The 26,659-nt window shown below is 37.8% G+C and overlaps 2 protein-coding genes across 2 annotated transcripts in view; one reads left to right on the forward strand and one right to left on the reverse strand.

Moving 5' to 3' along the window:
• Positions 1-18,438, reverse strand: part of LOC131336421 (probable amidase At4g34880) — a 60,411-nt gene extending 41,973 nt beyond the window's left edge. Inside the window, exon 1 of the mRNA XM_058372262.1 lies at positions 18,431-18,438. The gene's annotated coding sequence lies outside the window, so the exon portion shown is untranslated. The remainder of the gene's footprint in view (positions 1-18,430) is intronic.
• LOC131336417 (kinesin-like protein KIN-7O) lies at positions 626-26,074 on the forward strand. Its single transcript, XM_058372249.1, has 32 exons — positions 626-821; positions 976-1,065; positions 2,506-2,624; positions 3,488-3,601; positions 3,690-3,771; positions 4,180-4,247; positions 4,324-4,398; positions 4,555-4,700; positions 4,781-4,883; positions 7,608-7,688; positions 7,850-7,918; positions 8,055-8,114; positions 8,191-8,352; positions 11,927-11,983; positions 12,474-12,707; positions 12,801-12,866; positions 13,425-13,595; positions 13,707-13,811; positions 16,093-16,179; positions 16,319-16,468; positions 16,636-16,749; positions 17,568-17,771; positions 17,838-18,026; positions 20,111-20,317; positions 20,460-20,549; positions 20,647-20,787; positions 21,607-21,704; positions 23,040-23,118; positions 23,196-23,360; positions 23,505-23,591; positions 23,824-23,895; positions 24,839-26,074. The coding sequence occupies exons 1-32, from the start codon at positions 698-700 to the stop codon at positions 25,064-25,066; spliced, it is 3,837 nt and encodes a 1,278-aa protein (XP_058228232.1). The 5' UTR covers positions 626-697; the 3' UTR covers positions 25,067-26,074.
• Positions 26,075-26,659: the final 585 nt, after the last annotated feature.

Raw genomic sequence — 26,659 nt, forward strand, 5'->3', positions numbered from 1 at the left:
TTCAGTAAACTGTCGAAGGCAACATAGTCAATTGAAAATCAAGTTTTTTTTTTTTGGATAAAATTAATTGAGGTGATTGTAAAGAATAGTCGGGGTTAGAGATATTTTTGGTTCAAATAGAATCACTAATCTATAAATTGCACTAGGAGCACTATGAACAATCGATCCATAATCCTTATAAAGCGTTATTCAAAACAAACGTAGGACACACATGATTAATTTTGTCCGTCGTTCAATCTTATGCACAAACGAACATGGGATATGATGGACTATACTCCTAAATAGTCCCCTCACTAATAATCCATTATCTACAATTCCATCTAATCCAATCCCTTCTATCAAATAGGGTCAAGATTGTCCGATCAATGAGTGGTTACCATGCGGATCAAAAAAATAAATAAAAAAATGAGTGGTTACCATGTATGTGAGATTATTTTTGTTCACATCATGCATTGGGGATTTTGAAATGTCGAACCATCCTAATGTTGATTCTATCCGCCAACATCACTGTATTGTAATTTAAACGTTGCTCGCTCCAATCGGAGCCCTGTCCCGAAGGCGGGAAAAGAGTGCAACTCATCAAAACAAAATACACTCAAAAATTATTTCGAACTCTCTCTCTCTCTCTCTCTCTCTCTACTCTCCAATTCTCTCTCTCTCTCTCTCTCTCTCTCTCTCTCTCTCTCTCTCTCATACGATGGAGAGAATACACGTTACCGTGAGGACGAGGCCTCTCTCTCCGGAGGACGACAAGACCAGCCCTTGGCGAATCTCCGGCAACTCCATCTCCAACCCTAATCACTCCTCCAAGTTCGAATTTGGTACTCTCTCTCTCAATCTATCTTTCTATCTGTCTATACATATGTAAATACACGTGTTTGTGTATAAATGTATACTGGATTTCATCTCTCTTTTGAAGTTGTTATTCTAGGGTTTGATGTGCTCGCCTTTTTTTTTTCCCCTCCTGCTTTTTAGATCGGATTTTTGGGGAAAGCTGCAAGACGCAAGAGGTTTATGAAGCTCGTACCAAGAATATTGTCGCTGCCGCTGTTTGTGGATTCAATGGTACGGTGAACTATTTTTTATTACTGAAGAATTTTCAGCCTATATTTCTAAGTACTAGAATGTGAACATCGAAGGACAGATCAACTAGCATCATTGTCGTGTTCGTGGAAAATAGTAACCCAGTGCGTGCGTGTGTTTTAACGAGTTTAGAAATTCTTGTTTCTGCATTGTTCTCTAACTTTAGTATGTTTATAATGCTATTCACAGAGTGCCATATTAGGTCGAGGGAAAGGAAAAAGGAAACAAAAGTACTTGTGTCTATGTATTTTGCGATATACTAAACAAATAAATAAACGGAGTTCTACGGGATTCTTAATTCATTTTGTTCTGAATACTGAATACTTTAGACTGACCCACCAACCAAACAGAAGCAAGAAGCAGGAAATTTCCATTTCGTTTCATTGTCACTTCAATTAAATTTGCCTTAGCAAATTCAAAAGCCAGACAAAGTGTTAAGGTGTGGAAGTACAGCAAAAAATTCTTTGCGTCAGAGAAAGAGTTGTACCTATCGAGGTTCTCATTGTAGATAACATAACTAGGAAAGAAGAGGACTTGGAAACCTGGCCTACCTGCTAAGTGATGAAGAACATTTAGCTTTGAAGAATGTCCTGAAGAAAGAATCTGGGTAGCATCATTATATAACTTTGAAGCTCAAATGAACTCCACAAGCCTTTGCCAGTTTCAGCTATATATTGTTCTCTGGTTACTTATTTTAGAAGTCTTATCTAATTAATTTCATGCCCATAAGGTGCAGCTGTTAGTTCTGCGTTGGCTATTGAACTATCACAGCTTTGTCCTTTCAATTGATATTGAGTTCTAAAGGGAGCACCATAGTGGATGATGCTTAAATCTTGTCATCAGTTTTTTCCTCTAGCGTAGAGTAATCAAGGAGAAAAACATATTCAACTAGACATTGCAAAACTGTATTAAACAAGAAATGTAGCTCTATGTTTTCGTAAGTTGTCCAAAGTGTCTTGACCCTTGATGTGCTCACAAACATTGTTTGAGGGCTTAGTCCCTGTCCCGCTTGAGAACTCACACACTTCAAGTCTTCTTTACTCATATTTCACACAATTGAGACAAAAGGACATGAGTCAGTCAACTTTTTTCTGGTTTTACATTTGCGCATGGCAGTATGACACACAGTGTTGCACTTGTTTTTTTATGGTACTTTTGTGCATGTTTCATCTTTTCTGTTACTAGTTTCTTCAAATAATGCAGTTTCTGTGGATTCTCATGGCACCTTCTTGACTGTTTCATAGGACTGTTTACATTTACCTTCAAGATATAAGAAGTTAAAAAGCTGTGAGAACATTTTTTTTGAGTGTAAAAGAGTCATATTAATGTAAAATGTGCCCTAGGATTTACACCTTACATCGAATTAAGAACTGTTCAACTCTCACTCTCTCTCTCTCTCACTCAACATTTACCTCCTTTTAGGCACTGTTTTTGCCTATGGACAGACAAACAGTGGAAAAACACATACAATGCGGGGATCTACTGCTGAACCTGGAGTCATACCTCGTGCTGTACATGATTTGTTTGGGCTTATACAAGAGGTAGCTCAGCAACTGTAACAGTCTAAGCTTTTAGTATTGCTGAACTATCTTTTTTCATTTGTATGATCATTTCATCGCTGTTCATGTCTTCTGTGGTAGGGGCATTAGGTGTTAGTCACTGTTTTACATATGATTGGGAGTTGTTTGGTTACTTTGGTACTTGGGAATAAGGTTTCAAATGAGCATCAAGATTTTTAATTGCTGAAAGACCAACACATATTGGAAGTCTTCAGTTGGACAGTCCAAACCATTGTGGGCATGAGTTCTAAATTTTTGGTACTCTAGCATGTGCACAAGCAGTCCATTTTTTGTTGGGTGTTCTCTAGGATGGTGTCTAAATGTCAGTTTTAGGTACGCAAGGTGTCTGGTAACTTCCCTAATGACACTTGATCCTAATGCCGGTCGTTTGCCTGTTAGGCATGGTGTAATTAAATACACTGCCTCAGGTATGACATACTCCCTTCGGTCCCAATTTACTTGTCTCAGTTTTATTCTAACCGGATAAAAGAACTAGTTGTATCTTTAAATTGGTAATGAATTTTATATCCAATATGGATCTTGTTTGATAGATCTCAATTTGTTATATAATACAATGTTTTCAAAATCACCTAAAACATTATAAATTACAAGATATAATCAATTGAAAAGTGGCACGAACTCCCAAAAGTGACAATTAAATTGGGATGGAGGTAGTACCACTTTTCTTGTATTTGTTTTTCCAAGTAATGTGATTGACTTGACTTGGTGTTTTCCCCTGATCACTGTCATATAGCTATTTGGGCTTCCAGTGGTGGTTTTGAATTAGCTTATGCTACACATTTACGGTGGTTGCTGTGAATAATCTCAGTTTGCATGTATTTTAGGATACAGATCGGGAATTTCTTCTAAGAATGTCCTACATGGAAATTTATAATGAGGAAATAAATGATTTGTTAGCTCCTGAGCACAGGAAACTGCAGATTCACGAAAACCTTGAGGTACTGTAGTTATGGCCCTGGCTAACTTATGTTGATATCCTGTCTGGTACTTACTGATCGTTTATTCTGATTTCTTTCATGTATGAAGCGTGGAATATTTGTGGCTGGGTTAAGAGAAGAAATTGTAGCTTCTCCTGAACAAGTCCTTGAATTTATGGAGTTTGGAGAATGTGAGCTTTTTAACATTTGATATCCTCCAAATTTCTTCCTAGAACATATTCTTCAAGGGTACTCTCTATCCTTTGTCTTCCCCCCAACAAGTGCACTCTCATACACAATGTGCACCTTGACACACTTTTAACCTTGTCTCTGTTGAACTACGTGTCAACTACAGATGCGTGTTGGTGATCCCTTGTCTCAGCTTATTTGAAGTTCTATACTGTTTTAATTTTTTACTTTCTAGCATCTTTTGTCAAGTTGGAGGGACGTTTGGCTTGTAAAGATCCCAGAGAAAACAAAACCTTGTCTGCCGCTCTAAATTTGATATCTTAAGTTGTCTTAAGTCATGCATCTATAATAAACGATCCCCATTGTTGGAGACGATGTTTATTCCCTTCTCTTTTGGATATGATGTACAGCACATCGGCATATTGGAGAGACAAATATGAATCTCTATAGCAGCAGGTCACATACAATTTTCCGCATGGTATGAGTTACTTTTACTCGAATCTCCTTGGTTTTGCGCATGTGCAATTTCGCTTGCCTTATATTCTAGTTGATAGATAATTGAGAGTAGGAATAGATGTGAAGATGAAGATGTTGGCAGTTCTTGTGATGCAGTCCGTGTATCTGTTTTGGTATGACCATTGAGACTTTCTACTCTTTCCTTGGCTTTTTTTTAATGTCTTCTGTTGCCTCTTGGTACATGTTTTGCATTTATCATTGTTCGTTGGGGTGATATACACCTTTCTGCCCTCTTCTTTTTTTGTTTTGATTATGCGGTCTGCTTCTAGAACTTGGTGGACCTTGCTGGTTCAGAGCGTGCTGCGAAGACTGGTGCGGAAGGTGTTCGTCTGAAAGAGGGATCACACATTAACAAAAGTTTGATGACACTTGGTACAGTAATCAAGAAACTGAGTGAAGGTGCTGAGAGTCAAGGGTAAGATATTTAGTAGTACTAAATTACGAATTTCAGAATATTTATGCATTTGCTTATCCAATTGTCAATATCTGATGCAGGGGCCATGTTCCTTATCGGGACAGCAAACTTACTCGTATTTTGCAACCTGCACTGGGGGGAAATGCAAATACTGCCATCATATGTAATATCACACTTGCTCAGGTAACACTTCCATAAACTAGGGTCCCATTTTTTTACTGAATCCTTCCTCCAACCTGGGAAGGAATACAGTGTAAAAACACTCTAAGTGATGGTGTTTATTTGGGTAGTCAACTTCTAGTTCTGGGTCCATTACGTGTAATTTGTCCTCTAGTTTTTATCTTTCTTGTATGCAGAACATTTATAGGGAAAAGATTAAGTTCTATGAACTAGATTCCAAGGCTCCATTAATATTCACTGAAGCTTGAATCTCCAGTGTAACAATATTCCAAGACTAATGTTTGGTTGGTTTTTGGAAATAAGTTTGTATCTGGAAGTTTATCTTCAGAATTTTCTCCTTGAAACCAGTGTGGAAGTTTATTACGCATTAGGTTTGCTAATTTATGTTGTCATATTTAATATGTCGGTTCTCAATGAAAATAAAGATCCTATTAAAAACATTGCCTAAAGCCCTTGCTACTCCACTTGGAGAATACCATTTTCTCAATTAATTTGGCCATTGGCTGATTTGGGTGTTTAAAATAGAAGACTCAGATAAAAACAAGAGGCCAAGGAATCATACAAGTACATACTTTGGAAGGGGTAGATAAACACAAACTGTTTGATGTCATGGACTTCCTTTTTGGGCCATTAGAGCAAAATAATCATAGGCTTGACCTTGCATGCGACACTCCAACAGTTAGTAGCTGCATTGGTGATGGCCATAGGATAGCTTATGTGCTTATTTTGAAGGGTTCCTCATCAACCCATGAGAGTGATGCTCTTTAAAGAAAAAAATCACTCCTTGACATTTGTATCATACTAACTAGCATCAATCATGTTTTGCAAGAGCAACATGCATAGAAAACTCATTCGTACCTAATTACCTATGTCAGTTATGTATTCTTGATGACTTCTATTGGCGATTTGCATTGATTGTTATGTACAAAACATAAAAACAGACTAACATTTGATTAAAATTGACCACTTGTGTATGAAGTTCAGAACACGATGGCTTTGTTTGGTTGGGAGTTTAGTTTAGTTTTGGTAGTGGGTGGAGAGAGAAATAGGGTAATAATTGAAAAGAGTGGTAATGATTGGAGAGAGATAGAGAGAGATGAGAAAGTAATAATTGGAGAAATAGGGTAATAATTGGAGAAAGAGGTAGGGTAATGATTGGAAAACAAAACTAAAACAAAACAAAACTATGAACCGAACAAAACTGATGTTTTTACCTCGCTTTCGTTTCCTTATGATTTAGTTCTTTTCATAGGTGACAAGTCAAAAACACAATTTAAAATGATTTCTTGAAAATGGTCTATCTTTAGGATTTTATTTCGATAAGCAGTTCCTGAAAGAATGTTGCTAATCACCTTATATGTTATGCTTTTCGTATTCTTCTTCTTTGGAAATAGAACAGTGTTCTTCAAGATGTAATAAAAGCTGTGAATTTTAAATTTAATACGGGTTATCATATAAATTTAATCATCAATGAACTTTAAAGCATTTATTGTATCGACGATCATGTTAACAAATAAGGATTGAAAGAGCATGTAATCATTATTCACAATTAATTACCATCCTTCATTTTTTCAAGGTTTCTTTTTTATTTTATTTTTATATTTGGAACATATTATTATGGCCCGATTTTTATTGATTCTCAATTTGTCACCTCCTTCATGGGAAATTGATTTTTTCGTCTATTTTTCCAAGCTATTAATTTAATTATTTATACTGAACATCAAATCAAATGGTGGGTCCCAGTACGTTATGTATATTCAACGTCGCATCTTAAGTTCATTGTTGTGGCCTGTGGTCCCACAAGGCCCGTCTCCTGACATGCTAATCAAATATTCTAGGTCTCTGTGCTGTTGTGTACATTTAGTATTAGATATAAATTTACTGTCGCGGGTCCCACTTGGCCCAATTGCCTTGTCTTTAGACTTTAGGTGGTGAGGCCATGCAGGGAGCAGCTTGGGGATTTGAGAATTTGAGTGTAAATGAATTTTGTCCTAAACTTTCAATCCATGCTGGCATGCTGTAACACTAGTATTTTCTTTAGCTACTTTTGCATAGTGCCAACTCTGACCTCTTTTTATTCACGTTGGGATACAACTGCATCATTCACATGACTAATAGTACATTCAGCACTATTATGTTCCTCACTTCTTGTCAACATGCCTCAACAATCAACATCATCCCATGGCCTAACTCCTCAAGTAAATTATACATCGTTGCAGTACTTAACTCTATGGTACACAATGCTATCATCACCAAGCTTAAGCATTTTGTTGAAGGAAGATAGACTTATTTATCACGATGCCTAAGTTTTGTTCATGGGACTCATCCTTGCAATGCGCATCTATGTTGTCACCAGAAACTCTTAATACGGGTTTACGTACTGGTCAAATGTCAGATTCAAATGAGGCTATGTAACTAGGATTTGGTGTAGAACCATTTTTACAATGGAGGCTTTGTACCTTCGTGTTGTTTCTTCATGACTATGTCGAGGTTTTGTTTGTTTTGTTTTTCCGTTCAGAGTTTAGGCAATTTAGTATATGCCTACAACGGAGAGAGTTTGCTTTGAAGCCAAAATGAAAATATTAGGATTTGGCCCAAAATTAGCTTCTCTCTGTTTGTTGATGTTTATTTTTCTTGCTGTTTCTTTTGGTTGCTTTAGATCATACTTGTTGCATACGAGGTTTCTTTTGCAAATTCTTTTTCTTACTGATTGCTTATTTGATACAGATTCATGCTGATGAGACTAAAAGTAGTCTCCAGTTTGCCAGTAGAGCATTACGTGTGACAAATTGTGCTCGTGTGAATGAGGTTTGTCTTCGAATAGAATTGTGCTTTTTTGATAAGCTGCGGAAGGATTTTACCAAGCCTTATATTATGCCTATACTTAATTTAGTGTTCTAGTTTTTTTCTCTTACTGTTAATTTTTTTATTAACTTGGAACCATAATTCAGTGAAAACCTTTTTGTTAGATCTTGACAGATGCTGCTTTGCTAAAGCGTCAGAAGAAAGAAATTGAGGAGCTTAAAGCCAAACTACAGGTACCCAATGCTCATAATTCCATCAAAATCCAAAGTTAAAGAAATAGAGAAAGCCAAGATAATATTATCATGTCAACACTTAATCTTGGATGTTGTTTTCTAATTATCAACTTTTATTCATTATTTTGTTTGCAAGGGTTCTCATTCGGAGCATTTTGAAGAGGAAATTCTCTGTCTGCGGAATACGTTGTTGCAGGTTCATGTTATTCATTTTGTGGGTTGCCTTTTATATAAGTATTGTGTATCCTAAATGTTGTGATGCTTCCTGTTAGACTGAATTGGAGAGAGAGAGGATAGCTTTGGAGCTGGAGGAGGAAAAGAAAGCTCAAGCTGAACGGGAAAAGAGATTGCAAGAACAAGCCAAGAAGATTGAGAATCTGAGTTCAATGGTGCTATACTCAAATAGGGATGAGAACCGGGATAATCCCAAGAAGGTTTGGTCTATGATTGCTACACTTTCCTCTCAGTGCTTGTTTCATTTGTTGTTTTTCCCCAGTAGATAAATTCAATGTTAGTTGTTTTGGAAATGTCAACCATTAAAATTGCTCACGTCTTGTGCTTTTGTTTTCTGTATCTTAGAGTTGTCAATTGGTTTAAGTTTCCCTAGTCCAATATAATTATGTTAGATAAGAAACCAGCAGTTTTAACCTGTCTCCAGAGTGCTTTTCTTGGTTTCATTATAATTCGATGGAGTTTGAGTTTAGTTAGATTCTATGTTGGATGGACTTGGCACGGGTCCCTGAACCCATCGGCTGTTGATGGACTGTTCGAGTTGCATTCGCGGGGCCTTATCCGGGCGTCAAACAGTCAACTCAGAACTGGTATTTTCTTTGCCAATGAACAGAATGTTTCATGAACTTGGGTGCATGTGTCGACCGAAAAAATTCCTACAATTTGAGGTGGGTACTGGTGTTCATCGTCTAATGAGGAAGAAGAATTTTGTGCATCAGAGAGTAGTATTTACTCAAGATGCATCATATTATGTGCAAGCCACTCTTACTCTTTTGTACGTGCTACAAACCAGTCATATGATCTAAATAGCCTACACTGACTATACCATGTTCTTGGAGCATGTTATTTATTATGTTCCCTTTTGAGCGGAAAGTTTGACAAGTTGTGTGGAAAAGGTGCTAAGTCTTGAGTTAGCTTTCAAGTTAATCAGTTTCGGGTTAACCTACACTCGCTGAAATGGGTGGGAGGACTTCTGGCCTCTTGTGTGAAGCAATCCAATGAGTTGCCACATGGAATGAGAGCAAGTTGAACCAAGTTAGAGAAAAATGCGCCATGCTTAGGTACACATACCCTTAAAGGCAGTGAGAGTGCTTCTATCAATAGATCTTTGTAATTGTACGTGGGTCAGCTTATTGACCTCGAGTTAGCTCGACTATTGCACCGTCCCGGGTCCACTAAATCCACAGATGGTTCTGCCCATGTGAGTTAGATAGGATGGGGTCATAATTCTCTTCTGAGTTTGTTAGAATTGATCCCTTAATTCCGCACAATATTTGACGCTTCAATTGTCAAGCTTTTGAACTCGCCTTGAGGTGCCTCCACATCACCCTGTCTGTTCCATACGATCATCCAGTGAGCCCGACTGTTGTAAGAGTGGAAAGGTTTCACCTCATCTTGATTGGTTCACCCCTGACTTGAGGCTTGGCTGTCGTGGTGGGGTTTGATTACCGAGCTTGTGTAAGTTTGGTGGGAAAAATCAAATTCTCAAACCTTTCCCCTTTTGCATAGGCAAACAATATGAGGTTTACAAAAAAATTAAGCAGCTTTATACGTGATTATGTAGCACAGACACGCGACACGACACAAATAGGCCACCAAACACCCAGATTTTAAAAATTGGAGAACACGACACGTTGAGGACCTATTCAATTATAGGAATAAAAAAGGCTCTAAATCTACAAATGTAACACTGTAGATACAGTAAATCTTATTTATCGTCACATCATTCACAAAAGTATTCCAACAAATACCACTTTATGTCTTTATAATCAATAAATTATCATATGCCACATAAAGAGGAAAAGACTTTTCTAAGCTTTAGCAGAGTCTTAACTACATCGTTTAATACCCCCTACATGTCTTGTGAGTGTTCGTAGAATTTTTTAGAGTGTCCCCATAATGTCCTAACCAAAAACATTGAGAAAAAATAGGACACTTCGGGTTCGAGTGTCAAACTTGTCCGGAGAGTGTTGGTGACGCTGATATGTCGACTCTGATGAAGTGTCTGTGCTACATAGATACATGAGAAAGACTTGGGTATTACATAATGAGACAATTACATGTACCGGAACCAAGGGGATTAAGATTTGTTGAGTTGGTTTAAGTAGTGGGCAAGAAGAGTTGCAGATGGAGCAATCCTAGTGTATGTTTTTATGTCCAACATTAGAGGCGCACATGGGTGATCTTGGGTAGTGCACCATGTAAACTATTACTAGTAACTAGTTACTGGGGATTAGGTACCTTGAACGATATGGTTAGGCTCCAACAAGTTATTGGCTAGTCATCCACTTGTTGCATTTGAAGTTTTATAGGACTTTATATATGAAGGTTGGCTTTTTAGCAAAGGCACATATAACAAGTAAAAGGTACGGGAAAGAGAGTAAACTAGTTTACTTGATGCTTTTGGGCTATAAATGCTTGTAAACTATTGAAAATATAAAAGGGAAACGTGGAATCAAAGTTTCCAAGTTATTGCTATAACTGCACCTGATTGCACCTTAGGATAGGTGTGCTTCCGATGATACTCTTAGAGTTTGTTCCACATTTGTTTAATAATCACCTCTAAAAACTAGTATATGAGCCTAGACAGCCTTTCCACTCATTGCCAATTGGTTTTGAGTTGCTTTAACATAGTAAAGGTTTCGGAAGCTTTTGGACAGGACACTCTCTTGATTGGTTTTTCTGTTATTTGTGCCGTAAGTGCACCTTTTTCGGAAATGCTGGGGAGTGTTAAGAGTTTGTACCACATTGGTAAATTATAACCTCCAAAAACTAGTATATGAGTCTGGCCGGATTCTCCATTCATTGCCAGTTAGTTTTGAGTTGGATGCTTTGACAGATAAGAGTAAAACTTTTGAAAAGTTTTTGCAATTATCCCCAACATATTTGGAAGAGCATATGATTGCACATAAGCTTTCCGTATGTGTTAGCTAGTATGGGTCACTTGGACCCGGTTTGTTTTGGGATTTTGGATTTGGATTTATAGGTAATGAGTGTAGAGAGAAATAGAGTAATTATTGAAAATAAGGGTAATGATGGGAGATAGATAGAGAGAAAAATGAGAGTAATGATTGGAGGGAAATAGGATAATGATTAGAATCCAAAATTCAAAACCCTTAAACGAACGAGGTCTTGGTATTTTGCACATAAAGAGTTCTGTGTTATGGGGTCTGTGCCTAACGCCTATCTTGTTCATGTGGTCTTCAGTGTGGTCCTTACAGAAGTGTGTTTTGCTAATGTGAGGGTGCAAGTTCAAGGACTTTTGAGGGCTGCTAGAGATTGGGAGCATGGCTTTGGCAGCTGGTTTGGACCCTTGTTTATTATGTTGATCATGGATAGATAGTATTTTTTTGCCCAGCCTTGCGGAGTGGGCAAGGCATTTGTTTATTTTTGGTGTTCCTTTTGTTTAGACTAGGTTGTTTTGAGCAATATGATTGCGTTATTCCTATTGTTTAGTGTTAATCCCCAGAACCTATGTAAGCTCATTAAAGGTACAATGACATAATTGGGAATAGGTCCCACGAATCCACCACCTCGGTTCATCTTGTGTTTGAATGCTATTGCCCCTTGAAGCATGCTAAAAGTTCATTGATAAGTCTCAAGTGGATGTCACTTAATTTTAATTTTCTCTTTTGTGGATCTCCTATTGTTTGCATCACATCCTCTCTTTCATGCTATTTCTAACTTGTCCTTTGGGTCATCCTTTGTATCTACCTAGATTTATGGCTATTTGTCTCTCGGTTGTGTTCAAATTGCACTCTCTCTTTTGTGCTGCAGGAGAAGAGGCGTGATACCTGGTGCTTTGGTAATCTATCCAGGGAGACTCTTAGGGAGGTGAGTGCTTACTACCACAAGAATATGCAACATTTCTCAAATTATGGTCAGACTCATACCTTGTTTTGGAGCATATGGCATATCATGTTCCTGAACCGTTCTTTGACATGGTTTCCATACTAGAATATGCAACTGAGTGAAGGAAAAGATGCATTCAACTGACCTTAACTTATGGCTTTGTTGAGTTCATTTAAGTCTGTCATTGTGATCTGTTCTGAAGAGAAAGATTTGTTTAAAGGTGATTCTTCATTTAAATTTTATTGATGTTTTTGGACACATATATTGGAGTATTTGACTAATGGAAAACTTGAAACTTTAACGTTCAGTTACATTTGTGTGTATCTTCTTAATTTTAATCTTACTTTGTCAGCCAGCTCTAAAATTTCTTTTTGAGGTACATATATGTCCCTCGATAATACCATTCTTAAGATCTTTGGTTCCTTGGAAAATGAAATAGCTATTGTCTAATTTTCACGCCTTGACGTTCCAGTTGAATTCTATAGTCCATGCCAAGGCTTCTGCTGTGAAACCCACAAGATCTGAGCATATGGGACCACTTCTTCCTTTTGAAGAACTGGTAAATGAAGCAAGCATGGATAATTCCTGCAAACCAGAGGAGTGTAATGATGGTGAAGTCAAATACTGTACGCTTCCAGATCCGCGTGCTTTGTTACGTGTTACAAGCCGGAAAAAAGCACCAGTCAAGAAGAAAAGCTTACCTGTGGTTAGGAGGATGCCTTTGTCCTTATTTCCTGTTTCATATTTTCCCTTGTTCTTCTTGTTAAGGTTTGGCACCTACTAATTGTTTGTCTGCCAGGAGAGCAATGAGTTAGAAGAACTTCAAGCAGAATATGAAGATTTGCTTCTAAAATTTGAAACCCAGGTTCTCATTTTTCTTTCTTCTCTCGGGGTATTTCAAATCATTATAAAACAAAACAAAAGCACACATGATCTATCAGGTGTACCCCAGATCATACAAAAGCAACAAGTCCAGCATCAGGACCCTACCAGTCCTAGCCAGCCTTAACAATTCAGCTAGAGCTGAACACAGCTCTTGAAAAATTCCATATGTTACAAGACCGAATGCAATCTCTAATATCCCCTTCAAACTCTTGTGCCTAAGTATTCTGCTATTTTGGTCAATCCAAATAGCATAAACTGTAGCAGCAAGAGACAACTTCAGCGCGATGTTTTGCATGGTGTCTTTGCTGTTGGCATCGATCCAACCCACATCTTCATAGATACTTTAAGGAGCTCTATCATTATCATTGTTCCCCAGCACATATTGCCATATCTGATCAGAGAATGGACAGGCAAAGAACATGTGGCAATGAGTCTCTTCAACCCTCTACTGCAGAGAACACACTTGTTTTTTCATTCTTGTCACTTGTATTGCTGACCTTTTCTTGCGGTGGTATTTCATGATTGCCTTCTCTTGCAGAGGACTATGAGCGAGATACAGATTGACTTCTTAACAAGAAAGTTGGTTGATGCTGATTCATATCCGGATGAGAAACCTAGCAGTCTTAACAGAAGCACGGTTCTTGGTGATGGAGCCAAATGTTTAAGGGAATCAGAAGCTATTCTCGTGATCAAGCAACTCCAAGAAAAGGTTCGTTGTCTTCGATTTATGTTACTATTCCTTTTTTTTTTTTTTGTTATTGTAAATTTAGGTGTTATTTGTTTGGCACTATGTCATTTCAGTCTAATGTCTGTCCCATAGATTAATATGTTAGAGATGGAGAAGTCCTCAAGCCAGCAAAATTTGGATTGTGTTGTTGAGTTGGCAACAGAGCAGAAGATATGTGCCTTGGACAAGTATGAAGAGGTAATCATGATTTATTGATTTCGGATCTGAGTGCTGTTGTATTCAAGTGTGAAAATGCGATTCATTTGTCTTCGGTTATTTCACATACCAGCTAAAAGAACTCGGCCAATAGAAAGGGAGTTCCAAATATTGAACAACCATACTACTGCCAAGTTCATTGATCAATTCACTTCATCCATGGGAGGGAACCTTAGGTTTCAGATAATGAACTAGAGTGTATGTATCGCTTATTTTATTTCTCATCATTTTTCCTATTTGTCAACTTCTCATCTTACCCATTTCACATGTTTTATTTAATGTGGACTTGAAAACTTTTTGCTTTCAAAAATATTTTTTTTTTCACTTCTCAGAAACATATCTGTCTTGGAATTGAGATGTAGGAGTAAATATGTTTTCTTAGGAATTATAGTTTATTGCTTCTCTTGTCCCCTAATTTCGTAGGCACATGTGGGGGTGTTTATTTGGTTCTCCCTCTGGATCTCCAGGTCGGATCTGGACAGAGCAAGACCTTCCTCAAACTGGATCTGCAAGACAGAATACCGTTAGTGCTTAATCGGCTGTAGTCAGCTGGAAGGCACTCTGAAGCTTAAGTCAGTCTCAACTGGAGGAGAGAAAGTACAAAATTCTATGAGTGAATAGTAACGATGTACCTCTCTTGGGTTTATCACTAGACTTAAAAAAAGAGAGTTGACTTAAGGCTCCACGTAAGCTGGTGCCGAGCTCGTGCCTTTGGTGACGTCACAAATGACCAATTCTTGGTTTGGAACCATGCCATTCGGTGTCGATGTGGCTCGAGCACTCGTCACATGTCAACATCAGCGCGCGCCCTGACCCAACACCTCGCCCCTCGCGCAATACCATGGGCTGTTCGGTCCACCCGGTCATCAGAGACCTGGCTGTTGGGTTGTTAGTCCTTTCTCTTCACTGGGCTTGTCCAGACAGACCGTGTAGGGAACCCGCCGTCCGGCCCACTACAACGTACACAAGGTCATTTGTTAATTTAATTTTGGTCTCAGTTTTGGTTCTCCGAACCATTGTTCAAAAAAGTTTGATCACCTTTTCTACTTTCTTATTGACAGTTCCGTGTTTGTGGGTCTTATTGTGTTTACTTACTGATGTCATCTTCATGTCAGGCTTTGGTGTATTCGACTTCACCAAATTAATACTTTGTGCATTATAAGGTTTCTAGTCTGGGGTAGTTGTCCTTTTCTTAAATAGTGCTTTTTTGTGATCGGCTATTTGTGGCCGCAGGCTTAATAAGTACCCAGTGAGAACTAAGAAGTCCAAGTAAATATCTCTGAGGATAAGACCCGTATAATAAAAATGCCATGTGCTGTTTGTCGGATTCAAGAAGCAGTAATGCCAATCAAAGGTTGAACTATGGAGAGACTATGGAAGTATGTTATGGTGGACAATTCAACATGATCAGACGATTTGCTAGATTTTAAGTTTGGAGCAAGGGTTTGAATAACATCGTTCCTACCTGAATCTAACCCATCTCATCATAAGTGACTACATATAATTCTGACAGCCAAGGAAGGACTTTTTTCCTAAAGATGGCCCTCTTACAAAAGGCCACTGTTGTTTTGAAATATTGACTCAGAAGCATATACTCACCAAATCACACAAAAACCTAGGCAAAATTGCAAATAGGACATAGTGTAAATGAGACCGCTATCATTTCATAAAACACATATGCTTGACCTTTCTCGATGCTTTTTTTGGGTGACTCACCAACCGACCCAGCAATGATCAACGAGAGAATGGTACGAACAAATCAGAGGAGGATAGGGCCAGTCATGGCAAGAACGTATCACCCAATCTGTGCTTTTGATCCAGTGAGTCGGGGTTAATAGTAACATCTGTATCCTGCAAGCGAGGCTCCTTTGCAACATTGGAAGAGTTGATTCTGCTATTTGTGCTTACAAGATGTCTTTTTGAAGAGCTTTACATTTGGGGAATGGAATAGTTTAGCTTAAGTGCTCTTACCCCTCTAATTGTGTTATATGTTGCACATGCACGTGCCGCGACCACCACAAGATCAATAAGGAAATGCAAGAAGTACTATTCCCGTAACACTGTTGTTTTACCTATTGGTTTAGTTTGTTTATTAATCGTATGTCTTTTATTTTTCGGATTGCAAAAGTACTTCAATATCGATGGTAACAACTAAAGTTTATTGATCTCCATCTCGTCCTTCTCATTTTGTGGCTGTAAGCTAGCTGCTAATGTTTGGCCTTAACGATCTTTCTATTTTCTCATTAAGTATATTTTCTCGCAGCTTTATGAAGAACTTCTCAATGCAAAGGAGGCGGCTAGAATTGCTCGCGAAGAACTCACTTCCAAGGAATCTATAACGGCAAAGGATGTATGTATCTTCAGCTTTTTGACAATTTAGGTGAAGGTTATTGTGGGTTCATATCTTGCCAGCATTTGTAGTACATATACATTGTGTAAACAAGGTTTTGTTATTGCCTGTGAAACTTATTATTTGTAGCTTCATACAGATGGACGGTTCTGACACCATGATCAAGCTATTAAAGGAAGTTCAAGAAATAACATCGGAAATACAAACCACTAAAAACCTTGCTGAGAGCATGTCTTTGGTTACAGATGAACTTTTGCAGAGTTTTTCTGTTGTTTTGAACCTTTTCTTTGTGAGCACTCTTGAATCCTCTTTGAGTGGCTGTATGACAGTTTTTTTTGTTAACCTGTTAGTGTTTCACTTGGAATTATTTGTTCATCCTAGTGCTACTTCTCTCGATAATTTGTCAACTAAATTTCATTGTGACTATTCTAACGTTGCAAATTCCTTGCAATGCAGGAGTTTAAGTCTTTGGCATGCCAGAACTCGATGCAACTAAGATCTATTGTTAGTGACCATGGGAAGTTGCATGACTGCATGAGGAACACAGTCAATGAACTTGAGAATGAGAAGGTATGGTAGGTCTTGTAACACCTGGTCATGCATCAGAAGTCTACATGGGTCATGCATCGGAAGTCTACATGGGTTATTTGGGTGGGTGGGTGGGTGGGTGGGCTGCAACTATGGGGATAAGAGCATTTTTTTTTATAAACTTCTTACAACCAAAGACAGATATATAAAGAATCATGTAAGCTTCTACTAGTAGCTTGGTCTTGAGCATTTTGGGCCATGGGGTTAGGCTTCAACAACAAGAAGTTACTAGGCCAGCGGTTTGCATGGGTTTTTCAGGTGGAATCAAAGTAACCTGTGTACACTGTACACGACCGGCATCGAGAAAGTTTAGTATCCTGACCGCTGCATTGAGTCAGAGTAAAGTAACACCCCGTCCCACATCGTTTCCGAGTAAAGTAACACCCTGAGTCTGAGGACGCGATGGTATAAAATTGGGGAGTTTGTAACACCCCGTCCCACATCGGAAGTCTACATGGGTTATCCTGGTGTAACTTGGGCTTAGGCATTTTGGCATCGTGGTTAGGCTTAATAAGTTTACTGTCCAGTGGTCTACATGAGTGTTACGGTCTAATTTGGGATATGTGAGTTTTTTCCCAGATGAGAGGATATGTGAGATTACAATCACTCTTACCCGTTTTTGAATTATCTTAATTTTTGCATGCAGCTTCTTTTGCTCAATAAATCTGTGCATCTTCTAAGTTAGATACAAGAGTTAAGTCTAAATGTATAAAATTCTGTGAGGGCATCAACTGTATGTTACTTCACTCTCTGTTGTATTTATTTGTATATGCCTTATTTGACATGCTCAGTTCTTGCAGAACCTAGCTGAAGAGCATGATTTGGAGAAGGCTGAGCTCTTTTCACACATTCAATCTCTTGAGAAGGAAATATCATATTTATCATCCTCATGCTTGGCTAGGGAGAAGGAAAATTTAAGAAAAGATCTTGAGAAAACAAAAACGAAGTTGAAAGAGACAGAGTCCAAGCTTAAGAATGCTATCCAGGAGAAAACCAAACTTGAGGTTTGTAATTAGTTGTTGTGATTTTCAGGAATATATTGGCTACCAACATGATTTCCTACTTTATAGGGTGAGAAAGCATGTGCGGAGAGAGAATTGAAAAAACTGCATGGCCAAAAGGCTCTACTAGAGCGTGATATCAACAAACGTGAGTCGCTTGCTGGGAGACGGCGTGATTCAGTTGTTGATAGGACTTCCAATGTGTTTGATCCAAAAAGGGCGAAGGGTCTCCCTACTTCCTTTGACCAGACATTGCAGGTGATAAAGAAGTGCAATTCACTTGGCATTTATAAATGTCCTTTTACATTGAATATATTACATGTAGGGGGTGAGTCCGGGGACGAAATGCAGAAACAGAGCTTCGTAAGGATCTCACTTCCCAAATTGTAGTGTTAATTGGTTTAATCTACATATCCGAGAAATAACTAATTAAGCTGTAAAATATGTCTCTGATTAAAGCGGTAAAATATGTCATATGTAAAGCAGTTTAGCTCATGCTAGTGTTTCAAAGTGAACGCATGAAGCAAGTTGTGTTTTCATTTTTGTTAAAGCATCCAATTCAAAACCAATTGGCAATGAGTGGAGAGGTAGCCCAGGCTCAACTATTAGTTTTGGAGGTGATTATTAACCGATATGGGACAAGCTCGAACACTCCCCTGCACGTGCGATCCCTGACTCGCACATGGTGAGGTAAACAAACTATTCAACACATACGGCAACGATCTATCATCAACCACAAACAAAGGGGGAGCCAACCACCAACGACAGAGAGTTTTGTCCGAGAGCCTCCGAAAGTATACCATGTTAAAGTATTCAACTCAAAACCAATTGGCAACGAGTGGAAAGGCCACCCAAGATCATATACTAGTTTTAGAGTAGATAATTAACCGATGTGAGACAAACTTAAACACTCCTCCACACATGCGACCCCCGACTCGCACGTGGAGAAGGAAACAAATGATCCATAACACATGGATCACAACAAACAACAGTGCACTTATGGCACAAACAAGGGGTTACAAATTCTTTGAAACACTAGCTCTGATACCATGTTAAAGCATCCAACTCAAAGCCAATTGGCAATGAGTGGAAAGGCAGCCCAAGCTCAAATACTAGTTTTGGAGGTGGTTATTAACCGATGTGGGACAAGCTCAAACAGTTATCAAATCTAGAGGTCTCATTTCATATGAATCTATTTTCCTGGATGCGAAGTACAAAAACCTAATCCTTGTTATTCAGCTACTATGACATTATTACTGTGAAGACTGTAACAACGGTACTTATTCAATTTGCGAGGAATAATTGGAAAGAGATATGGTGTACGTATTACGGTATCTTAAGAGACAAACAAGACACGTATATTTGCTTCACCGAAATTGACTTGTCTACTTAGGAATTATTCCGATGGTTACGCCACCTACCTTTCGAGTAAACCTGCAACAAGTTAAACAACATTGAAGCTATCTAGTGGGCTCGAGGATTCTCACTTTTTGATGAAGGATGGCCCTATTGCCATGTTATGACAGCAACAAATGTAGTCCCAAACCTTTTGTCTACTGAAGTAAAAGTTAGAAGTACATTGTGCATTTAAGCAATAGTTGCCTACTTGAATTCCAACCCAGTCTGTTCCCCTTTTGCCAGAAAAAGAGAAAAAAAGCTTGGATATTCTTCTACGGTATTTTCAGTCATGAAGTATGAAGATCATTATCATTTTAGCACTTGGTCATTGGACTGTCAACCTATCTAAGAGTTGTTAAATGAACTGTAAAGCTAGTTTTGTCATGTCACCCATCACCATAGTGATGATCAGCGCTAGATGTACATCTAAACTTGACCTAAATGGAAAATTTATGACAGCATATTGGTGCAATATATCAGCAGCGTATTTGTTTTTGGCTACTTCTGGATATTCTGTTTCTCTGTTTTATTTTGATCGGCATAAAAAATTTCATTCATCACAAGATAAAAGAATGAAATCAGTCGAATAAGAAAAGAAAAGCAATGAGAGAGCCTCAGAGAGTACATAATACCCTCCTACTACTGCTACTCGCAAATCCTTAGCCTACCTCTCGGCCTCTCGAAGTTTTGGTATTCTTTGTTTAGCCATGATTTTTTCTTTGCCTTTTTCCCTTCTTCCTTCTGCTCTGGAGTTTAGCTATGGTATTCTCCATTTCTCAAGTGTAGCTATGCTATTTATGGTCCTTCCATATTGATCAAGTTTTTCTTCGAAAAAAATGTTTGCTTCCTGTGTTTCTGTTCTCTTTTGGCTGCTGTATGTGGGTAATTCTTCTGCACAAGTTGCGGACTTGAGTTCTAAATCCATTTCTGTTTTCTGCTGTTAGGAAGATTACAAAAAGCTGGAAGTTCTTGCATTTGAGATGGAGACAACTATTGCTTCTTTGGAAGAGGAATTAGCTGCGGCAAGGGAAGAGAAGGATTTGACTGTTTCTAGAACTGAAAGTTTGACTTCAGACCTGCAAACTCTATATGATAAGTTGGGCTTGTCAAACTTAGAATTGAGTACTTTGCAAGGAGAGGTTTCAGATCTTGTACGCTTTCCATGTTTTACCTGTGTTTTGTGATTTTCAAGTTTCTAATCTTGTTAATCTTTTACTGGCCATCTCGTCATAAGTAGCATGTATATTTGTTTCCATCCATCTGATCTGTCTCTTCGTTTGCTTCTTACTCCAGAGATTATGCTTAGAAGAATCAAAGTCCCATAATCATGAATTAGAAGGCTTTATCAAAACACTAGTTGAAGAAAAAGAAGAGTTGGCAATGGTAGATGAGTGTTTCGCGGAATAGTAAAGGGTCATTTCTTTTAGAGCCGAGTTCCTTGGTGCAGTGTTGATTGCCCTAATTATCTCATTTTTTGTAGCAACTTACTGAAGCCCTTTTGTCAATGGAGGAGGAGAAGGCTATATGGTCTGCTAAGGAGAAAGCTTCCATTGAGGCCATAGAAGATAAATCCAGATCTTACAATGCAGAGATTACACTATTATTGAAAGAAATGTCAGAGGTACAACGATCTTGAAATAAATGTCAAAGAACATGTCGCTGATTTGGGTAGAAATACTTAAAAGTTGTCCGAGTCTATGGCTTTCCACGAGGCTTTCCTGCATTGTAAGATGCTAAACATAAAGCAGGTTATCATTTGTAGGACGGATATTCTTTTCGAAACAATTCTATTTTGAGGCTCCTAGTGGCCTGCGTGGCCTGGCTTATTGATAAGTAAGCTACAAAAGCAAAAAACGTTGTACACAATGAAAAGGAGTCCTAAATTTACATGGGGACACCCTAGGAGAGTATTATTTTCATTATTTTACATTCTATTTAGATAAGATGTTTGTGTCTCCATACGTTACCCATTAATAAGAAGTATATCTTGCATGATAGGACCTGGAAGTCCATAAAAATAGAACACAAATATGACCCGAAATGGAAATATATAAACACTTGTATCTTATTGCATTTCATTGATGTAAATATGTGTTTTGTTTTTTCCTTCTTGATATTGCGAAATGTGAAAAGTTGAAACTTCGTAAGCGTAATGTGTATCGTACTCCTATTATATACATTGCTGAAACTTCGGCTTTTTGATTTGTTCAAAGTGGCTTCTTATCAGGCATTATGATGTTATTGCTGATCTCGCTACGAGGTCTGTTTAAGCACAATTTACTCTTAGGACCAACAAAACATCCCTAGTATTGTGAGATGTTACCAAGTATGAACATTGTTATAACATGTATTTAAACTTTGCAATCAGTTTTTTTATTCAGTTGCTTATGACTTATGTATTACATCTTCATGTTTTGATGATGAATGTGATGACTTTAAGGTGAGAAATGAGCTGGCCTCCTGTAGAAAAGAACACAAAGTCCTTGAGGAAAAATTGGTTGGCTCCGAGGAAAATGCAAAATTAGAGAAGAAGTTCAGGTTAGTCTAGCCTTTTTTCTTAGCAACTTCAGCAAATTGTATGACATGAATGATTACATGCCTGATTGTCAAAGTCTTTGCCACTGTAATACCCTCTTGAGTAGAAGGCCAAGTGCATTTCTTTAATGTACCTTGAGGTAAATTTCACTGACGTTCTATTAAGTTTCTGATACATGCAGGGACCTCACCTGAGGTATCTGAAATGCCACTGCGCTCCTTTTCTTTTGAAAGTACTGTTAAGAATTCCCTTTTGTTAAATGTCTCAAACAGTGTTAACCGTGTTATGTATGATGGTTGAATGTCAAAGGCACCCTGTAAAGTATAAAAATGAAATCACATTAGCTAAAAGTTGCGGAGTCTGGCAGCTCCCTCTTCCTTCCCCAGTTTTACTCTACCTGCTACGATTCTATGCAGCCAGGCGATGCTGTGTTCCTAACTCATTACCCATGGACACCACCTCTAAGCTAATAACAAATAAACACGCATACACCAATCAAGGCTAATAAGGCATAGACATAAATGATAAACCAACCAGACTCATCAAAGCTAATAAGACGTACACATACATATCGTTTAGTGGAGATAAACAAATTCATACATGAATGCACTTGTTGAGAAACATGGTGATTGCACAAGGAAAAATTCAAAATTAGGAACCCGTCAAAGCTCAGAAAATAACGTCTGTATGTAATGGTACAATATGCACATAGATGGTGAATTAAACAAGACAAAAACAAAAATTAAGAACCATAAAAGCTGAAATCACACACATACGTACATATGTAAAATAAGACGAAGATGGTGGATTGACAAGAAAAAACCAAAAACCAAGAACCTTGAAAGTATTTAGGGTAATCCTGTTACTCTGTTGAACCAAAATGTTCAAAGTGTAATCCTGTTACTCAGTTGACAGGAGTTTGAATGTAGATGATAGGGCATATTAAGTGACGAATTCAAAGATTAATAAAATCCTTTTTCACCGTTCAAAAAAAAAGAGGGTGTGAACTTTGCATAAAAAGTTACGAGGTTAACTTAGAGAAACTTGCCTGTTTGTAAGGCGTTTGTCATACTTTCCCATCTCTGTTATGGTGATATATCAGTTTGCTAGGTTGCTTTGAATATTTTGTCCGATTTCCCCATCTCCATTATGTTGTCTTTTCCCCCCATTTGAGGTATATAAGTTTGTAAGCTTGCTTAAAAAACCTACACAAAGTAGGCTAAACAAGAAGAATGCAGAGAAAGAAATTGATGGATTTTTTGCATCATCTTTTTGAAATGGTTCCTGGAACCAATTCAAAAATCAATAGCTTTATATTCGTTTGAATTCTCTTGCAGTTTGGAGAAATCCTTGGAGAATGATCGGCTAAGAGAAGAGCTTAGAAGTGCTGAAGATCTGAATAAAAAGTCTCAAGACGTAAGCATCCAAATTATTTGGCAGCATATTAACATTCAACCTAACTTTCTTGGTGTTAACAGTTAGTTCTTCTTTAGGATGGAAAGTTACAACTACAGAAGCTCACATTGGATCATCATCATGCTTGCGAGGAAGTACATAAAGTTCGGATGGAGTTAAGTGTGCTCAATAAAGAAAAGGAATATTTGGTAAACCAAGTCAAAGAGTTAGATAAGGGATCAGTTCTGATGGATGACTGCCAGGTCTCTTCTGTGTTCTCTGTTGTAAATTACGTACAGGATTTTCAGAAAAGGAGAATTCCTGTAGAAAACACATCTTTGTATTGCTATACTTAGTCACATTCCCATCTGCAAGTTCTTAGAAACCTGCTTCTTGTTTTTATGAAGGAAAGGGATAAGGGGATGGCACGGATTGAAGAGAAGCTGTGCCATGATGTTAAAGTGGAATCGTGTGCACGAAGTAGTGATGAAAGGGTAGGTATTTGTTTTTGTTGCTTTCTCTCCCTCTCTTCGTTTATTTGTTCCTTTTTGTCTCATACACCTGCCATGCTGCCAACATATTTGGTAAAAGAGACGTTTTTCCAGCTACAGAGGCACTTTTAAGTTTTAACCATTTTATCTTCTGGGGCTTATGGAATTTCCTTTCAAAATGTGGCTTCAAAAAATTGATTTTGAGTGTGGTAACAAAATAGTTGTCTACTGACAGTCATTGAAGGCAAAGGCTGAAGTGGAGGCGCTGACTTGTCAGCTTTCAAGGCTAGAAGCCAAGCTACACAATGTAAGAATGTGATTTCACTCTTTCCAATTGCAAAATGGTACTACCAGTAAACTTATGTTGAAGTCAAATTGCTGTTTATCATGTCAACCTTATCATCATCTAAGCCATCTATGCAATAGGTATATCAGAATGAGGAATTGCATTCTATCTGCTTTCGGGCTTTGCATTCCAAGGTGGAATATACTACAATATCATGTCCGCATTACTACGGTGCATTAGTTTTGTAAAACTTCATCAGCCAAAATTTTGTACTTTCTGACAATAGCTTCTTTGGGAAGGAAAGCTCCTTATTACGGGTGTTTGTATGCTTTTTCTCTAGTTGGACAAAGCAAATTCTCTATGCATTTTGTCGTCTATTATGTTTTAAGCTCATTTTGTTCTTTCCATATATTTTGCTTCACACCTACTAACATAGAGGTTGTAAGTTCATTTTGTTCTTCACTCAACCTACTTTGTGCATACTAGGCAATGGATGAGTCAGTACTGCCGCTCTAGACTCCCTTTAATGGAGCACTAAACTGGGCATAAGATTTGTTTATGCTGCTATCAATTCTTTCTTTGGGTTCTTCTCCCCCAATGACAGCATTTATGTCATGTCAGCTTTTACATATATATGTACTTATTTTAGGAAGGATTTGCTTGGGCAATTAAACTGTCTGTTCTTGTTCTAAGACAGGAAGTACCTACATGTTGACCTTCAACTGAGTTTAGGTTCTGAAAAAACTTGACTTAACAATTGATCACTTATGTATTTAGAAAAATTAACATCCTAACTGAATTCAAACCATCTAATCAGTACGAATATGTGCTTTTAAGTCTGCAAAGAAATTGGAGCTTGGATTTTCTTTTAATAGTTCTTTATTTTCTATGAGCTTTGATATACTCCCGTGGATAAAATTAGTAATCCTAGTGTAACTCTTGTCCTTACATGCTTTAACAACAGGAGCAAGTCATCAATAATAAGGAGAATACAAAGCTGAGGATGAGGCTTAGGGGTACACAAGCAAAATTGGAAGCCTTTACTGTTAGATACAAGGAGGCGGTGGAAGAGTCCGATCTCATGAATAAGAAATTTGAGGAGGCTGCTGCAAAGCTCAAGGCTCAGTTGGCTTCCTATGCCCTCGAGGTCCTCAACCTTAAGAAGCAATTAGTTGCTGTAAATAGCCGATGAGTCAAAATGATGAGCGTACTTAAATTTTTTTAATTTTTTTATGTTCATGGTTATTCCATGTTTTTGTACGTCAAGATACTTCTGGTGATAATGCTTATTCATGGTTTTGTTCAATGTTATTAGAAATCAGGTTGAAGAAATTGCGTGTATTTTACTTGTTAAATAGTGTTTAAAATGTGCCGAAAATGAGGTATTAAAGCATGAATATACGCAATGGGTAGCATTTTTATCCATTGAAGTACCTAATTGTTGGCGTGGCATTAGGTGTGTAGAAATAAAACATCCATTTGGGCTAGCCATTATTTTGGATGCATGGTACATTAATATCCGCGGGCAAAAGTTAAAAGGCGTTCCTCATAAAAGTGGGGTCATTTTTTCCACAGAGAAACAGCACCTCCACTCTCTAGTATATTAGTACACATGGTGCTCCCTTTTGATTAATTCAGTTTTATTCTTTGTGCCTTAATGTATTCCATTTGTTCCGATCAATTGATCAATTCATCAACTAGTAATTCTTCCAATTTTTCAATAGTAAACTAGTTCTTCAAAGATGGTTGTTTGATTAAATTGTACTCTTCGATCTTTGACTTGGGTTTTACATCTTTTGCAACTTTGCTTGTGCACCAAAATCCAGATCAAAGCATCAAGTTGCTTGTGCACCAAAATCCAGATCAAAGCATAGGATGTTTGGTCTGAGAGGGACAAGATTGTTCTTTTGTTATTTTTTTCTGTGACTCCCACAAACAAACTATAGAATACCCTTCTGTAAATCTTTTGAATATGCACAAAGGATGGAATGCCATTGTAGGCAACCCACATCGAATTTGAAAATTGGGTTAAATAGCAACACAATGAGCACAAGAAATGGAAAGACAGATTTTTATGAGGTGATTGGATAAGCTTTCTTTTGCTGAGGATGTTGAGCTTTCGTAGAACTCAACTACAACCTAGAATTATAATAACTACTCTTCACTTTCATATACTTAAGGAAACAACAAGAACAATTCCAAGAGTAAGAATACATACAATGTGAATGCCTAAGTTGAAACAATTCTCACCACAAAAAACATAATGGTAATCGTTCTAACAGCCTAAGCCTTCTATATTAAACATTTTTTCAGAACTAAATGAGAATCCTCATATGCAATAAAGCAATTTTACCATTTCTCCTTGGTGCCGATTTACAATGATAAGAACACCCAAATAGGGATTCCTCACATATTTTACTACTCCCTCCGTCCATTTTTAAATGTCCTGCTTCGTAACTCCAACTTAGTAAAAAAACATTATCGTTATATTTTTCACATCAACTTTTACCTCCACTTTCCCTATTTACCTTCTATGGAGACATCATCATTATACTTTTACTCACTAATTTTTCAAAATGTAATCTACTTTAAGGGGCAAAATGAAAAATATACCAACTTTTACCCACTAACTTTACAAAATGGACACTTATTAAGGGACAACCCAAAATGAAATACTGGACTTTAGAAAGGGGACAGAGGGAGTATAATGAATGGATAAATCTGTGTTAGAGTGTCCTAAATCAGGCTCAATAGTTTTTCACACTTACCAACACCAATAATTCAT

This window comes from Rhododendron vialii, chromosome 8a, assembly GCF_030253575.1.
Source record: "Rhododendron vialii isolate Sample 1 chromosome 8a, ASM3025357v1".
Lineage (NCBI taxonomy): Eukaryota > Viridiplantae > Streptophyta > Magnoliopsida > Ericales > Ericaceae > Rhododendron > Rhododendron vialii.

Excerpts from the sequence above, each read along its gene's own strand:
- LOC131336417 (XM_058372249.1), top strand. The coding sequence starts at position 698 with ATGGAGAGAATACACGTTACCGTGAGGACGAGGCCTCTCTCTCCGGAG. Across the intron at positions 3,602-3,689 it reads AGATTCACGAAAACCTTGAG|CGTGGAATATTTGTGGCTGG; the intron begins GTACTGTAGTTA and ends TCATGTATGAAG. Across the intron at positions 17,772-17,837 it reads AGGAGAAAACCAAACTTGAG|GGTGAGAAAGCATGTGCGGA; the intron begins GTTTGTAATTAG and ends CCTACTTTATAG.